The sequence below is a fragment of the Crocodylus siamensis genome, chromosome 4 (genome assembly GCF_052110815.1).
Source record: "Crocodylus siamensis isolate JL-2025a chromosome 4, ASM5211081v1, whole genome shotgun sequence".
Classification (NCBI taxonomy): Eukaryota; Metazoa; Chordata; order Crocodylia; family Crocodylidae; genus Crocodylus; species Crocodylus siamensis.
In genome coordinates, this window is record NC_143398.1 from 149785705 (window position 1) to 149803230 (window position 17526).

Genomic DNA, 17526 nt, shown 5'->3' on the forward strand with positions numbered 1-17526 from the left:
GATCTGGAACCAGCTTCCAAGCAAAGTGGTACTGGCTCCTACCCTGGAGGTCTTTAAGACAAGGCTTGACAATCACCTTGCTGGGGTTGTTTGACCCCAGTACTCTTTCCTGCCATGGCAGGGGGTCGGACTTGATGATCTGCTCAGGTCCCTTCCCACCCTAGAAACTATCAAACTATGAACTATAATTGTTGGCCTCAGGCACTGGAAGACAAGTAGCTGAGTTCAATGTTTCAGCGCTGTCTTTCAATTTGCAGGTACAAAATGTATTGTTTGGTTTGGTTTTGCCGCCAAGTGATCAACTAGAACACTGAACTGTAGTGGGTCAATGTAAAATTAAGAGGAACAAGCAACTTTAGGATTAAGCTTGGTAAGCTTCTAAATGGGATAATTGGATATGGTTGTGCTGTGATGATTTCCAGTCCCATGAAAAGCCCCTATGGTGTTTTTTAGTGTGGCTTTGGCTTTTTCTTTTGGTGCCATAACTTGAGAACTCTTTATTCAATTAATTTTCAATTCAGGAGAAAAATACCAAGCTTTGGTTCAGATTTATCAGTTTTGAGGCCTGACTTCTTTCAGTTGGTGGATTTTAAAGGCGGGGCTAACAGAAGACTTGTAACAGAAACCTTAAATACAGACCACTTCATAGAATAGCTATCATAATACCATTCACAGTTTTTCATCCACAGAACACCTTGACAAACCTGTTGACCCCCTGCTGCCTTGCCCCTCATTCTCTTGATAGAGGGGATAAACAGTTCTAATTAAAAATGTGATGACCAAGGCACAGAAATCTCTCCTGAGCTGGAAGTACAAATTTCTGTGAAAAGTAGCAGTGTAAACACAGTGGGAGCTCCATCTTTATTGTCTCTTAGTGATTCCACAGCAAAAGTGCTCTGCTGATAAGCCAGCCCAGAGTACTCATCCTCTACTCCAGGAGTCACAGTAGGCTCACTGTTTCCCAGACACTCTCCCTACCTAACATTAAGGGTTCTGCAGGCCAAAGTGGCCCTATAGGACACTGGGTACATTCAAAAGGCTTGCACAGATGTAATAGACTGAATTTCAGTACATGGGTCTGCAGAAATAGATTCTGGCTTCCTCACCCTTAGCCATCCTATGCAGAAGGAAGAAGCACAAATAAACAGGTCACTAGCTCTGACTCTGAGGCGCAGAGGGATACATACAATGCCGTGAGCTTTGCCTTTAGGGTTACATAAGGATCACTCTAACAGCTCCAAATAGCAGACTTTCCTGGAACATTGCTGAGACCCAGAAGTGTCAAACCATGTGCAGTTACAAAAAAAAACATTAAAGACAACAAACTTCTAGTTAAAATTCCCCCCTCTCTTACAGGTCAGGCTGTGTGAGAGCTTTCTGAGCAAAGCTTTTTCTCTTTAATTCACTCTTCCCTAATACCAGAGTCTGCTTTAGTCCATGTAAAGGAATTTGCGATTAGCCATGACAAATGAATTGATTTCCTTGTCTTGGGGACTGTTTTATTTTTCCTCTGCCACATCTGACAAGTCACATTTTACTATAAATCCCCTCAATTAGGCCTTTAAAACAGTTCTACAGTCATTTCTCTGATATATGAGGAAGGAATTATCCTAATGTCCCTGGCAACCAATTTCTTGACTAAAAATAGTGTATGTTAGCTTAGCTTTCTCCTGCTTCTCCCTTATTTTCTCTTGGTACCTGATAAGAGTATTGTCACTAAACTTCCCCTTCCCTAGTTATCAGTGGGCAGGTTGGGCTACTAAGGGTTAACCCCTACGACCTGTAAAACACGATAAAAATGCTTTCACCCAGCCCTTATGTGAATGAACAGAAAATAAGCAGTCCAGGTGATGATGCTGTAATGCAGTGGCTTTGTGTGTAGGAGCAAATAGGGGATGCTCCTTGCCTTTTTGAGCCCTAAGGCATAGTAAGGGACCTGCTAATGCCAATAGTTAAGAAAGTGCCATTTTAGCTCAGGACCAGAGATCTCATCTCTTCAGCAGCAAAAGACCTTAATTCTAGCCTCAGCCCCAGCAGATGTGTGTACTGTGGGCACATCTACATTTGTTTTAATGTGCAGTAGCTTATTTTACTGCGCATTAAAGAGTTGCATAAAAACCATGCAAATAAGCTAATGAGCTGTAAAATAGGCTGCTGTACATTAAGCATCACTAAAAAAAGCATGCACTTTCCCTACTGTGCATTAGGGCAGCCTAATGCGCATTTATTTAGTACCTTGGAGTACTAAATAAGTACTCACATTGGAGGTACTAACTTTAATGCACAGTAGGAAAAGCACATTATAATGCACATGTAGGCACACCCAGTGTGTGCTAGAATCATGAAGGGCTTGGTTAGATGTTAGTCGTTTTAAGTTTTTTGTTAGGTGCCCAGGTTCCCTTCGACAGTGAGGGAAGCTAAGGGTGGGATTTGCAGCTGGGAGAAAGCCATGGAGAGGATTTGAGTGCCCACCTACTTTTGTGACTAGAATTCTTCTCTTTCCTTTGCATGCCAAGGAGGGTATCTGTCCTTTCAGGCAACAGGCAAAGGATAAGCAGCTGCTGGTACCCTTTTATCCATTATCCAGCTGATAACGTCTCAAAATTTTCCTTTGTATCATTCCTTTTAATGGAAGTGCCAATAGAACATGCTCTTCAGGAACCCAAATAAATAACTTGCATGATGCCAATGATCCCAAAATGTATACAGGAATTACTTTGCTTGTTCCTGAAATGCAACCAGCTCTGGAGTGGAACACAGGTGTTTTATCAGTGCTCAGAAAAACTGTGAAAGATCTACTCAGAGAGGTGTAGAAAAATTCTGCATCCTGTTGAAAATGCAGACACACAGTTCAGGTAGGTGGAATGTCATTACCCACTTTGGAATCTGACTAGGAAATCATCTTGTCCTGGATATGGGGCCATAGGATCACATCAGTTTGGCTTCTTTAGAGTTTTAAATACCATCTGTCAAAGCATCTCTTAGCACCTGTTTGCTTTTTTGATAGAATGTGAAGACTTCAGGCCTGATTCTCAGGAAATCGTCCACCGAAGTCCATGAAACTAGGGTGAGAAGAGAATTGAGTTCTATCTACAAATTTTCCCCAGGCTGCTGCATCTGTGTCTCCCCTACCACCTTATCAACTGTCCCTTTTCTACTAAAATCCTACTGGAAAGTTCGGTAAGAATAGCACCCTTAGACTTAGAGGCAGACAAAGGGGCACACTGCCTAAAGAACCCCTAGAGCGCTTAGATTAAGGAGAGGCCTGAAGCTAGCAGGCTCAGCAATAGCAACATGGTGTTTCACGTATAGCCTGGGTAGTTCCATAACAATGAACACGGGCACGGCTATGCGGGCTCTCTCACTAGGGGCATGTGTAGATGAAATGGGGGCCCTAAATTGAAGCAGTGGGTTTTAAAAAACACTGCTTCAATTTAGGGCTGATTAAACCTCCATGTTGTGCACACACCCCACTGGCTTACCTGGCTCTCTGGTGGGGAGGGGAGCAAGAGCTGCTGGCGGGCAGAGTGGTCCCTGGGCTGTGGGGGATGTGGGGGGCTGGTGCTTCCCTCCATGGCAGCGGCGCCACCCCTGGAGGAACCCAGCTCAGGTGGTCCTGGGGGGCACCATAGCCACGGAGGGAAGCACCAGCCCCCGTGTAGCTCTGGCATGCAGGCAGGCTCCAGGGGAGGAGGCAGGAAAGATCAGGCTTGCCGCTTTGCTTGGGCGGACCTGCTTTCCTTGGGTGCTGCCAGGCTGCCTTCAGGGCTTCCTGCAGAGCTGTGGAGCTGCACGGAGCCCAGTGCCTTGCTCCGCATCTGTAGGGGCAGCAAACTAAAACTCCTTCGAGGAGTTTTCATTTGCTGCGCCCCAAGTCATTTAAGGCATATTACACCACCAAATTTCCTACAGTAGTTAGAATTCATGTGCAATACACTGCCGAGGCATGCAAACACTAACACCGTTAAAGCGGTGCCAAAGCATTTAGCCCGCTTTAAAGTGTTATGCACGCACAGCTCCTCCCATCCCTGGGACTCCTCCTGAATCTCCTCCCAGCTCTTCAGGAGCCCTAGTAGAACAAGAAGCATAGACAGCCACCAGAAGCATAGTCAATCCCCAACATTAAGCATTAAGTTCCTCTCCCTCTAAAAATACCTCTGCTTGAGAGTAGGGAGGAAGAATTGGGACCTCAGGAACACAGCGCAAAGTTGCAAGAAGTGCAGTCGTTTCCTGAGAATTACTAGCCAGGAGAAGAGAATCCAATATCTCCTGGCCCTGAGTGGAGGAGGGGGAAGTTTGGTCCAGCAGGAAGAGTAAAGAGGCAGGCTTGCCAAGTGATCCAGGACTTTGAGGACTGGTGTTCTGCTCTTTGCTGCATGACCTTGGCTCTGGCACCTAGGCTAAGATCCTCCAAAGGGAACAAGGTGCCTAGGTCCTGCTTCATGAGTGAGTTTGGCTTAGTTTCCTTGAGGATCTCAATTTAGTCTCACCAGCCCTCTAGCTATTGCCATGGCAGGACTTCCCTGCCCATGGGGGTGGGAGGCTAATTATGCCATTGGGGGAAGAGGAGTCCAACAAACATCTTGAGCTGTAAGGGGTCCTGATTCCATCCCACATGCCTTCTGAGATAGCAACTTCCCTTCCCTGTCTGTGTTCGGCTTTCCCTTAAGCAAAACTGAGCTGATAATCCTGATGAGAGCTCTTGGGGAGAGCAGTGGTTGAGTCTATCATCAGCACAGGGCTTAACAAGCCTCAGGGAATGGGCTGCTACACAGCTGAGCATCGCTCGGGGGACCCATACAAATCTACGGAAGCACTCACCTGGGCTGAAATGCCTGGGAAGCCATGTGTTAGAGCCTCAGCCTTCGTGTTTGAAAGGGACGAGTTGCTATGGAAATCTAACTGGGGCTGGACAATCAGATTTTAAAAGATGTTGGCAGGACATCATTTTTCCCCAGTTGAAGAGGCAGGAAAAGGATCAGGGCCTGTGGGCAAGCGTCACACTATCGGCATGAATAAATCAAAGAGCGCTGACCTGTTTACCTGTCAAGAGTCCTTTGCACACTAGTGTTGTTCCAGATCACAAGGATTGGCAGGAGCAGGATTGGAAAGGATGAGGATCCATCCTGCCCGTGCTACATGCTGCCACACAAGACTTTTATCAGAAACAATGTGTTGCCTCAAAGACAAAACCCATAGCATCAGGTAGTTGTTGCAACAGGGTATAGGGGGAGGACTCCCCACATTTTGGAGTATAAGGGGTTGACTTCAGTTCAATTACACACCTCTTCCCACGGTAGAAGTGCTCACATGCAGGGGGTCAGAGTGGTCACTTGCAGTGGGTGTGGGGCAGGCTGTCCCCCTGTTCAAAGCAACATGACTGAAGTAAACCTCCAGGAAGGAGGTTTCCCATTCATTCCTGTGCAATTTCTGGCACTCTTACTCACCTTGACTTCTCATTACTTTAAAAAAAAAAAATCTTGCTGACTGGTTGGTTTTCCTCCTGCTGAGTCATCCCAGCAGGTATATTTAAAACTGCTTTCCCTGGGGCTGGCTCCTTCAAGCCCAGAGCAATGCTTGTACAAAACCTGTGTAGTGCCTGCGGGTGCCTCTAGCCCTGCACTGGCACAGTGGTTACTGCAGAAAATCTTAGAGGGCTTTCCTCACCAGGCAGGACAGCCCCAGATCCTAGTAGAGCAGATGCGGCCAGAAGAAAAATGCTACAGTCTAAGGGCCCAAACCTAGCTGTACCACTGCAGTAAGCATCACCACCCAAGGGGTGCCACAGAGCTGGATGGTACCAGGGCAAGGCAGCAATATCTTGGCATAGCAAAGGGCAGCATTAGTAGCCACTGCTTGAAGATAATGGAGTCGGGTCTCCCCTCTACCCATTTCCACCGGAAATTACTCAGTCCAAAAGTGCTGGGCAGATGCCCTCATCAGCTTTGTTTCAGAAGCAATTTGGGAAATTATAACGGGCCCAGAAACAGCAGGATTCAGGTGCAGAGACAGCTGGGCACTGACTCCATTCTGTGGGCAAGTGACAGGAGGCACGCAGCCAGCACCGCCCTGGGCTGGGTGCCCTCTCTGTGCCATGCTGCAGTCACACTTCCCAAGGCCTGCTGGAAAGGCTAGAAGGGCCCAATGGTTTCATAGATTTCAGAGACATTCGAGCTGGGAGGGACCCTGGAGGATCATCGAGTCCAGCCCCCCTGCCCCAGGGGCAGAGAGTCAGCTAGGGCCAAAGGATCCCAGCAAGAGAAGCATCCAAATGTTTCTTAGAAGAGTCCAGAAGAGATGCTTGCACCACCTCCAGAGGGAGTCTGTTCCAGGCCACGGGGACTCAGACCATAAAGAAATTTTTCCTTATGTCCAGCCTCAAACCATCTTGGAGGAGTTCACAACCGTTATAGCAGGACAGGAGAGAGCCAGGAGTCTTGGCTGGGCTGCCCCAGCACATCTCAGCCCCTTGCAGCTCTTCGAAGGGGAGCACCTGCCGGGGGACAAATGTCCGCAGGGCTGGACCTCATCCTTGGAGCTCAGAGGGATGTAAAGGGCCCTGGTGAGCAGGAGGTGCCGAGGCCCACCAAGAGGCCAGCAGGTGAACCCCTAGGTGCCACGGGGCTTGCAACAGGCCTATATAATTCATCAGGGGAGGGCAGCAGGGAATAGGAGATGCTGGATGGCCACAAAACTGATGGAGAGCAGTTTTAGCTTGGCCATCAGGAAGAACTTCTTCACGGGAAGGGGGGCCACGATGTGGGACGGGCTCCCGAGGGAGGTGGTGCTCGCCCCCACCTCTTCAAGAGGAGACTGGACGAGCCCCTGGCTGCGGTCCCGCCCGAGGCGCGGCGGACTCGAGGACCCGAACATCTCTGACTGAGGGGGCAGGAGGCTGCGGGTGGGTTTGCTCCAGGCCGGGGCAGGCGGGAGTCGTGCCCGGCTGCCCTGAGGGGGCGGGCCGGTCTCGGGCGGCTCCCGCCCCCTGCCCGGCCGGCAGCGGGGGGCTCGGGGCGCAGCGGCGCGGGCGGGGGCAGAGGCAGGGGCCGGCGCGGGGCTCGGGGGAGGAGCGGCGCGGGGAGCTGCGCGGCGGCGGCGGCGGATAAAAGCAGGCGGGGGCCGCGCTACACCTCACCTCACCGCGCCGCTCGCCAGCCAGCGCGACCCCCGCCTCCGGGAGCGTGGCTGCGGGGCACGAGAAGCCGCAGGATGGTGCCCTGCGCCCGCCCCGGCCTCCTCCTCCTCCTCCAGGTAAGCTGCTCCCCGCGCTGACTTTCTTTAAAGAAGGGGCAAGCCCAGGCCGGGGCAGCCGGTGCTCCTGGACGTGCGCCGCCGTGGCCGGGGGACAAGGTCCGGCCGGCTTCTCCTCCACCGGCCGCCAAAGCGGGCCCGAGGCCGTCCCACCCCCGAGCGAGCCCCCTGCCCCTGCCCCGCTCCTCTCCCCTCCCCCGGGCAGCCAGGAGCGCGGGGTGGAGGAGTCCCGCCTGTAACGAATGGGCGAGCAAGAGCTCCTCGCACATGAGAGTTGGAAGGGACCGCAGGGGGCCACCTCGTTCAACCCTCTGCCGCAAGCAGGACCGGCCCCAGCTAGATCATCCCACCCAAGTCCAGGGCTTACAAACCTCCAAGACTTGGGCGATTCCCGCCATGTCTCTGTTCCAGTGCTTTGCTACCTACCCTCCTTGTCAGTCCCGTTGCTACAGTCAGAGGCTTTCCGGGGAAAATGTCCTTTGGTTTCAAGTGCTTCGACTGCAACTTGAATCTTCCAGTTCTGTCACCTGCAAATATCCGCGCTGGTTGGGCAAGGATTGTTTTCCCCCAAAAAACTTTAGGGTTTCTGTTGAGAAGATGCACAGAGCCAAGGATTTTGGGGGGTTGCCAAATACAGGGTCTTACTGAAATGCTGAATGCTTTTTTTTTAATGAAGGCAGAGATGGGCTTGAAAAATGTTGGCTCTTTGTTTAAAAAAAAAAAAAAGAGTTTCCAAGGACATGTCAGCTCTGGAAGATTGAAGTGGTACCATCTGCATAGTTAAAATGACAGAAAATGCGGAGGTTCAAGATCCCTTAGCACCTTTACTACCTTGTGTTTTGCATCTTGCGAGGTGCGTCTCAGGCTATCCATTTTACAGCATGAACAAACAGCAGCATTTAGCTGCACATTTTTAAACAAAAAAACAGGGTAAAAAGTCCTATGTAAGAGTCAGTATTTGCCAGTAAGTGTTAACATCCGTATAACATAGCTTTTGGATGCTGCTTGATTTTTTTTTTTTTTTTTTATTATTATCTGTTCATTCATTCATTTTATCTGTGTGGCTGAAATACTGCATTCATGGAGTTTCGCAAAATTTAAATTCTGTGGTGCTGGTTCTGTTAAGAAAACGATGGAGATTGCTGCTTGTGCATAGGGTATGCATGTCAATAATCTTGTATGCGTTCACTGACCTTGGTTTCATTAAATAGGTGTATCCTTTCCCCATCCCTTCTTCCAATACTACTTAATTTTGGTCAGAAACCAGTCCTGCAGAATTTTATCCTGAGTATTTTGTTAAACTGAGATCAGTAAAAAATAGGCACATTAGGTACCAATATTTCTAGTAGTGTCTGTAAAAATAGGAGATAAGAGGAAACCAAGCTCACTGAGAGAAAATGATATATCAAGACACCTCCATATCTAGGGTCTTGGTGGTTATGTGAACTGTACTGCACTTCAGATAACTTCCAATGGGCCACCCTAGACACTGTAGCTTTCTCTGCCCATTCAAGTGTGCTCCTTCTATAGTTGCTATTAGGGATGGCCTCTGTGCAGAAAGACTAGGAGCTTGCTACCCTTGCCTAGTGTCTAGGTAGAGTTAACCATTGTCTATGGTCTTCTTGGGCAAGTCAGGCACCTCCAGCTGCTTGTGCTGCTGAAGTCTTTGCCAGGTTTGAGGAAAAATAAGTGACCTCTTGCTCTGCAGCTGGGAGTAGTCTAGAACCACTCCTGATGGGGTCTCCTCAAGAGGTACATGCCTAGTGCCACCCCCATGGACTGAATGTGAGTTCAGTCAGACAAAAAAAATACAACTGATACCAAATGACTGATGTATGACCAGTCTCACCTGCACTAACTAGCTCCACACCAGAAAACATAAAGGAAAGGTAAACACAGGAACAACATAAAGCAAATAATTGTTAAATTAATCTATTAATTAAAACCCTGCTAGAAGTGCAGATGTTCCTGAGGCTCCATGAAAGCCACTGGGTACTTTCCTAGTACTCCCAGTTTTGCTTGGAAGTCACTCTATTACCATAGGCATAGGCAGCATTGAAAAAAACCCAAAGAATGTGTCTGTGTTGTGATGGGTATCCAGGCTGTAGCTGTATTGATCTAGAAGAAAAGGCAATCAGGACTCATAGTAGAGATCATATCTTTTCTTAAACCAACAAGATTTTTGGGGAAAAAAAAAAAATTCTTTAATTGCAAGCTTTCGGGCACAAACTCCCTTCATCGGGCATTGGAGAAAAGACTGTAAAAGTTCTCCTGGGTAGAAATGAAAGTTCATATTTCATAAGTTTTCACAGAGGAGTCAATAGATGGGAAACTCCTCTGGGCAGTCAGTTCATAGCTGGTATGAAGCCTCTCACCTCCTGTGAGGATCTGCAATGATGCAAATTACCTTGAAACAAAGGCAGGAGCAGGATCTCGGGTTTCAGGTGGTCACAGTGGTTTCCTGCTTGGGAAAAGATGAAGATTTCATTTTTTAAAAATTGGCTAAAATTTGATATCTGTGTGTCCATATCCAGGTTGTAGCCATATTGGTCTAGAGGAAAAGGCAATCAGGACTAATAGTAGAGTTGATATGTTTTATAGATAAAAATCTATATATTTATATAATAGAGATGATATATAATATTTAGATTTTATCATCTCTATTATATAAATTATAGATTTCTATCTATAAAACATCATCTGTACTATGAGTCTTGATTGTCTGTGTTGTGGCTGCATCAACAGCTGCATGACATGTGGTCACACACCCAGCTAGCTTGAGGAACTAGCTCAGGTCCCTATCACAGTCTAAGCACAGAAGCAGAATTCCCATCACGAACTAATTTATCCCCCTTCCTGCATGAGTTTTGCAGTCTGCTTTAAGCTCTGTGCTGCTGTAGCTCAAATGTTACTGGTAACTAAGCCAGTTTAAAGCTTTCTCAAGTACGTCTGTACTTAACTGTCTTCACAGCAGTGTGTAGAGGCCTAATGAGCTCCAAGAGCCAGGCAGGCAGATAAAATGTGTTGCAAAAATGTTTTTCTTTATCCCATACATAGTCAATAGCAAATCAAGCTAAATAAATTTGTGTGAAATTATGTCCAGTGTTGCAGCAAATGGCTGCCTTCTACAAACTTGTTTTTTGGTGGGGGGGGGGGGCATTTGTTTGCTTGTTTGTTTTGTCAGGCCCAATAGGCAAGCTTTTGATGGGGAGGGAAAGGTAAAAAAAACAGAACAAAACAAAAAAAACTTTGCACTTTTTGCTGTCCAGCTCTAATAATAAGTTTGATGATAATCTGAAATACAGACCTCAGTTCCATGCCTGTCAAACCATTTGCTTAGCTTGCTTTAAAGCATATGCAAGTACACCCACATTCATATGATTTTTTTTTTTTCCAGTGGAAAAGGTAACTAATGGCACAATCTATCCTGGTACCAATTGCTCTATTTCTTTGGAAAGAATGTTATAGGAACAGTCAGGGTAGCCCATGAACTGTTCTGATTTAGAGCCCTACATCTCAGAAAATCTGCATAGAGTTCCTGTATATGTCCATACAGGTTCACTTTTTCATTTTGGATCCTAGAAACTTACCTGAAGCAGGTACTCTTAAGTGAATAGATAGTCAGTTTTGAATACATCACCAACACTGTTTGGTAGAGTTCAGGGACAGACATAGCCTTAAAGACCAACAGCATAATAAGATTGAGCTGGGGTGGGACAGGGCAGAGAGGGGACACAGATTTAGATCAATTCAGACTGGAAACCAGGTGCAAATGTTTAGCTGCCAGGAGGGCAATTAGTTATTGAAAAAGCTTGCTAATGGTCAAAGTCAATTTTCCACCATTTTCAGGCTTTACACCATGGTTGGGTGTCTTTCTAAAAGAAGAGCTCCAATTCAGCAAGAAGTTATGGTTGATGGAGTGGACAGGGTAAAGTTCAGCAGCCCATGCTTTGCCAGAGGCCAGATGAGAGAATCATAATGATTCCTTCTGGCTTTAAAATGTGTGAACCCTGGTCCCATTCAGTTTTGCCCTTGAATTGATTGCAGCCAAAATTTCACATAAAGCATTAACTTTGAGTCTGGAGGGCCTGGGCAGACATTGGAGGGTTTGTTTTTGTTTTGAAATAAAAATAGAGAGATCTGCTTCCAGGAGTATATACAGCATAAGGGGAGATAGATGTCTGTGTGCTTGTGAAAAGAAAACGGAGGGATGCACTTAGAGATGAGAATGAGGGAGTCGCTGAGAAGAAGGAATGGATCTTCAATTCTGTGTGGGTCTCTTGCTTTTTATGGATCAGGACTGTCGTCAGAGGAGCCTAATATTACATGCTAAAAAATGGCCCTTCAAAATAAATCTCTTTGGCTCTTAGTCTTGGCTTCAAAAGCCTTCACTGCACTGAATCTGTAGCTTCCCTGAAAGTGGTTCTGATTCTGCCAGGATCTATCCTCCCAGCTTAACTGCAGCAGTAGTTGCTGACATTCTCATAGTTGCTGTTGCATTTTTCTCTCTTCCCCAAGAGCACAAGGAACCCTTAACAAATAAGTGAAGTCAGGATTTCTTTTTCTAAGAGAGAGAACCTAGATATGAATCCAGGTAGATGCTTAATTGCACATAAATCAGCTTTCATGAGGCATTTGTTAAGGATTTATTGATATTCCTTCTAGGTTTTGCTCCCATCTTGTTCATAATTTAACACAGAGACACTCCAAATAGGATAAATGCTCAGAGCTAATGGGCTTACTGCAAAATGACTGAGGCTGACCCCAGCAGAAGTATAAAGTCATAAATTCATAGATTTTAGGGCCAGATGGGACCATTGTCATCATTCAGTCTGACCCTTCTGCACAGGGTTGGAGAAATTTCAGCCAGTGCTGTTTTTGCATTAAGCCCATTATTTCTGTCTGTGCATAATCTTGATTTTTAGTGAACCTTTTGATAAAGTCCTGTATGACATTCTTGTAAGCAAGCTAAGGAAATATGGCCTAGATGTAATCGCCATCAGGTGGGTACACAGCTGATTTGAAAAATCACTTTCAAAGTAGTTATCAATGCTTCTCTGTCAAGTGGGGTGGGCATATCAAGTGGAGTCCCACGGGTTCTGTCATGGACTGAGTTCTATTCAGGATTTTCATTAGCACCTTGGAAGATGGAATAGAGATTACGCTTGTAAAATCTGCAGATGAGACCAAGCTGGGAGGGGCTGCAAACACTTTGGAGCACAGGATCAGAATTCATAATAATCTTGCCAGACTGAAGATATGAAATTAATGGGGTATAATTCAGTGAAAACAAGTGCAAAGTGCTAAAAATGAGGAGGGGAAAAACTGAAATGCAGAAACGCAAAATGGGGTGGCAGTGGGGCTGGGGAAAAAAAAAGATTCAAGGGTTAGGGTGGATCACTAAATGTGAATCAGCAAAGAGATGCAATTGCAAGAACAAGTCCTATTCTGGGACGTGTTAACTGGAGTTTGGTATAACAGAGACAAGTGGTCCAGTGTGCTAGGTACTGACGAGGCTTCAGCTAGAGGGCAATGTCTACTTCTGGGTAGCAAATTTAGGCTATAGACCAGGGGTCGACAACCCCCAACATACATGCCAGAGCATGGCAAGTGAGGCCATTTTGCTCAGCATGCCACAGTTGGCCTGAGCTCTGGCCTGCTGGGACCAGCCATGGAGCCTTGGGCTGCTCGCAGCACGCAGCGGGGAAAACTGTAAGCAGCTGGGCTCTATGGCAGGGTGCTCACGCCAGGTAGCCACAAGCATGGAAGCAGTTGCACTGGGGTCCAAAGCCCTGGCCCTGGTGGGACACACAGCAGAGAAGGGGCCAGGGCAGCACACCCCAGTCCTTCCCTTGCTGTGTGCCCTGAGGCACACTTGCAGCTGTCACTGGCCATGGAGCCTGAGCTGCTCAGAGCAAAGAGGCAACAAGTCCTGCTGTAAGCAGCCCAGCCCAGGCTCCGTGGTGGGTGGCAGGGCTTGCATATAGCCTGGGCTGCTCGCAGCAGGCAGCTGTGAGCCTGCAAGCAGTTGCATGGGGTCTGAAGCTCTGGCCTGGCTCATTGCTGGCAGTGGCTGCACACGTGCCTTGGGGAGCATGGTGGGGAAGTAACCAAGGTTGCCACAACAAGGATCAGGCCCCTCATGGCTGCCCTGCCATCCGCCTCTGGCACTTGGCCCAGAAACTTTGCCGACCCCCTGATACAGACCAACTGGAGAGATTCAAAGAAGAGTAATAAAATATGACTTCTGAGGAAGGGTTGAAGGAGCTGATTTTATTTAGCCTAGACAAGAGAAGGCTAATGGGGAAGCATGATGACAGAGTAATGATACCTGAAAGATTCTTATAAAGTGATTAGTGGCTAGTTATCTTCTGCAGTGACTAAAGGAAGGACATGAATTCAGTTTAATTTGCAAAAAAAGAAAGTTTAGGTTGGATATTAAGAGAACCTGTCTAGCTCTGAGGGTGGGAATACAGCAGAACAGCCTGTCAAGGAATATGGAGGCTCATAAAAGCAGGTCGGACAGATACTTGTCAAGATGGATTAGGTCAGGGCAAAATCTGGCCTGAAAAGAGGTCTAATCCAGCCCTCAAAAGTCTGATCTGGCCTAGGGGACTGATGCCACCCATCCTTTTTGCAGTGCTCCCCTCTGCTGCAGAATCTGCTGCATCTGAACTTTCCTTGCTACAGGGGGGTTAGAAATCTTCCGGGACAGTGAGTGCAAGGCAGCTGGCCGCCGCAGGGGCTGAGAATTCTAGCCTGTAGCGACTGCTAGTTCTGGCCCAAAAGCTACCAGCACCTAGACTGGGTATACTTCATCTGTCCCAGTGCAGGCAGTCCTATTTGACTTCTCAAGGTCCTATTCAGACCTACCTTTCTATATAATTTCATCCTCTCCACTGTAGGACCCTCTCACCACTGTTCTGATTGTACAACAATTAAGTCACTAGGACATTTGCTATGAGTTCTGGTGGGAGCATGAGCAAGATCTATGGTATGTCCCCACTGAGTTAGCAATGCCAAACGAGGTCCTCAGCAAGTGAAAATCCATGCATTTGAAGCCAGTGATGCTTTGACCACTTAAATTTACTGAACATCAGGCTACAGTGTCTTTAAGCTGAGATCAGGAAATAGAGAATAAAGTTGAGCATGTGAATGAAATGTTTGCCTTTCCTTCCAGCTAATGCACAGAGCTTTCCAGAGGTCAGGTCTCTCCTCACAGACTCTGAAGGCTATAGCCCTGTGCGACTCTCCCTGGTAGTTTAGCCCATAGCTTGCAAAACTCTAGACCCATGTCTTAATCTATGTGTTTTACCATAAACACAGGACTGGGAAAATCAGGATTCTCTGTGTTGTGTTACAGTCTAGAGCATCCTAATGCTCCTTCATCTTCATTAAACCTTTGTGTCTGGGTATGAATCGGCATAGTGAAGACAGCTGGCCACCTGCGACTTTTCCCACACTGTATTATCAATTCAAGCATTGCAGTTTGGGGGACCACATTGGATCGAGCCACCTTCCTGGAGTACCACTGAGTACTGAACACAAGCCAATGGAATTCCTGTTATAGTGAGGTCAGTTTGGGATGTATCTACCCATTAGCTTGAGCCTGTGGTAGAACCTAAAACCTGACCAGAGTTTGACTTCTTTTTTGTGGCATGTATGCACTGCATAGTGCTTTCCTGTGTAAGGCTGGTTTGGGTATTAGTAGTATAGCCATATTAGCACAAAGCTCCTCCCTCTACCACTAGTGCTGGTCTCTACATGGCTCTGCATTGTGCTGCGCAGATGTATCCCCTTGGTTTGTTTAGAAGTACTGTCTTCCTCAAATGGCACTGAACATGCCACTAATGCCACCCCAGACACCTCTGAGGCACAAAAACTCTCTAGACTATCTGAGCCTGCATATGGATTGTGGAGCACTAATGAAATGTCAACTGTTAAGCAGTAAGCTTGTCTATCTTCACAGCAGAGCTCCCATGGCAGTGAAATCATGTAAACCCATATATCATTTATCCCCTATGCAATTTCACAGTCCTACCCACTGCTTTTAATTATTGCTGTGCCTGTTTCTTTACTCAGACTTAAAGAAGAATGCCTTGCATTTGAAAGCATGTCTAACTTTATCCCAACCATGCAGTTAGTCCAGTAAAAGATAATACTCACAAAAATCCTTGCCTTTCACATAATTCCTGGACCATAACAGTTACTGCATCCCTCCAATACTATATCATTTACATGCATTCCTTTCCTCCCTTGAAATCAAGGAAGGAATGACTGAGATGGAATAGGGGATATGCTTGGCAGAGTGCTGCATTGCTCGCTCCCAGGGGCTTTGTCAGCAACGACACCTGCTGTCTTGTGAATCATGGAGCAATTGTCAGGCGTCTGTTGGCAGTTAAATAAAGTTGTCTGGCCCTGGGCTCTGCAGCCCCTGCCCCAGGCACAACAGAATTGCTCTGAAATGCAGAGTCTGAGGCTATGCACACTGGAGAGGCTGGTGCCTTTTTCAGGGTTCAGAGAGTTGCTCCATGTAAAGACAGCTCTGATACCTGGCAGCATGGTGGGCATGTTAGATCTGGCTTTATTCTGCTCTCTCATGTTGTTCTGTTTTCGGACACCTGAAATGGGCTTCTTCAAGCCCATTATACTTGATAGCTTAAGCCCGAGTCCCCCCTGCAGCATCGCTGAAAAATGCTGCAGACAGAGTTGCAGCATCTTGCCTGCAGGGGAGCCTGCTCCAGGTGAAGAAGTGGCAGGAGCAGATGGACTTTCATGCTTCCCCAGCCACACTCAGGCTGTCTGCAACCTCTCTGACTTGGTGGATTTCTCACGCTGACTTTGCAGTAATATGAAAGGTTGGCACAAGGTGGTGGCAAATTCTGCCCATACCAGGGGTACAAGAGTAAGGCATGAGAGATGTAGCAAGGGTTTAACTGCACGGAAGGCTGCCAAGCTCTCTAGCTGCTGCTTTGTCTGGTTCTGCCCTGCAGTCGGCAATCGCAGAAGCATGGAACCAGGAGGTGTAGTAAAAGGTGAGGGCGCCAGCAGGAAACGGAGAGGCCAGGGAACAAGTTTAGCATGCTGTCATATGTTCGGGTAGGTGGATCAGCCTGGGTCTTGCTTGGTTCACTCTCTGGGTTGTTTCTTCTCTGCATTCCCTACCATGGGTGGAATCCCTGCCACAGGCAGCACTAGACAAGCTGTGAGAGAAAGACCGAATCTCAAGATCTGTGCCCAGCTGGAGGCGGAGTCCCCCTCTGGGTCACTGTAGCGTATACCTGCCCTTTCTATATGTCAGGTTGAACCCATACAGGGCTCCTTTTAAACTGGGTAGTGTAACTAGATCCATAATTAGTAGTACCCAGTTGCTAGCTGAAACACTTCTCAGCTAGAACAGTGTTTAAGTAGGGGAAACTGAGGCACAAGGGGTAATTTTACCTGCCCAAGGACACGAAAAAAACACTTGACAGTGTTGGGAACAGAACCCTTGCCACCCTGGTCCCGGTGCAGTCATTAAGGCCCACCTGCTCCTCCCAAATTGCAGGCATCATTTCTTTTCCCTGGTTAGAGGAAGAAACACCTGCTTTCTGCTCAGCCTGAAAATAAGCACAACTTAATCCCAAAAGGGTCATTCCAATTATCTGAGCTCAGTACCACAGTGAGAAGGGAGGGGTGGGAGGCTACAGCAGCATGAGGCCCGAGTGCTCTGTTACTTGGGAGGAGGGCATAAAAATGGTATCTACTGCAATGACAGCCTGAGAACTGCCACTGCCACTAGCAGCACAGCCACTGAAGCTGCCGTATGTGCCACTTCTAACTAGTGCACAGAAGTGCCAAGCAATACTCCTCTGCTGCAGTCTCTGCTGTCAGTGCCTGTGAGCATGCACATGGATCTGTGAACTGCAAGAGTTATGAACATGATTCTGGCCCAGCAGCAGAACAGCTGTGCCTGTCCCCTTCCTCATGCCACTCTCTAAAACCACCTGCCACAAAAGGGCTTCTGAGAAAACTGACAACAGCACAGCTGTCCTGGGTGTCTTTTTTGCTCTGAAATTCAGTGAATACTTGGCTTAATACAGCTTAGTGGTTTGCTTTCTGGTTTCAGCCCTGTTGAGCCTAGAAAACCCAAGCCGCAGCTGTTTATAGCTAATGGGGCTTCACCCTTTTATCTTTGTGCTCTTAAGCTGTTGCATCTTCCCCCCCTTCCTCCCATATGGATCAGATCTTGTCCTGGGCAGTGAAATGTCACAGTAGTGAGGCTGGCCTGTCTTC

General features: G+C 47.4%; 1 protein-coding gene and 1 long non-coding RNA gene across 2 annotated transcripts in view; one reads left to right on the forward strand and one right to left on the reverse strand.

The window, feature by feature from the left end:
- The window catches only part of LOC149866771 (uncharacterized), a 57804-nt gene extending 50549 nt beyond the window's left edge, over window positions 1–7255 (reverse strand). The window contains exon 1 of the long non-coding RNA XR_016441949.1: window positions 7136–7255. This is a non-coding gene — a long non-coding RNA (uncharacterized LOC149866771). The remainder of the gene's footprint in view (window positions 1–7135) is intronic.
- The window catches only part of CRHR1 (corticotropin releasing hormone receptor 1), a 133934-nt gene continuing 123482 nt past the window's right edge, over window positions 7075–17526 (forward strand). The window contains exon 1 of the mRNA XM_090044137.1: window positions 7075–7251. Coding sequence (XP_089900263.1) covers window positions 7210–7251 — 42 coding nt within the window. The 5' untranslated portion in view covers window positions 7075–7209. The remainder of the gene's footprint in view (window positions 7252–17526) is intronic.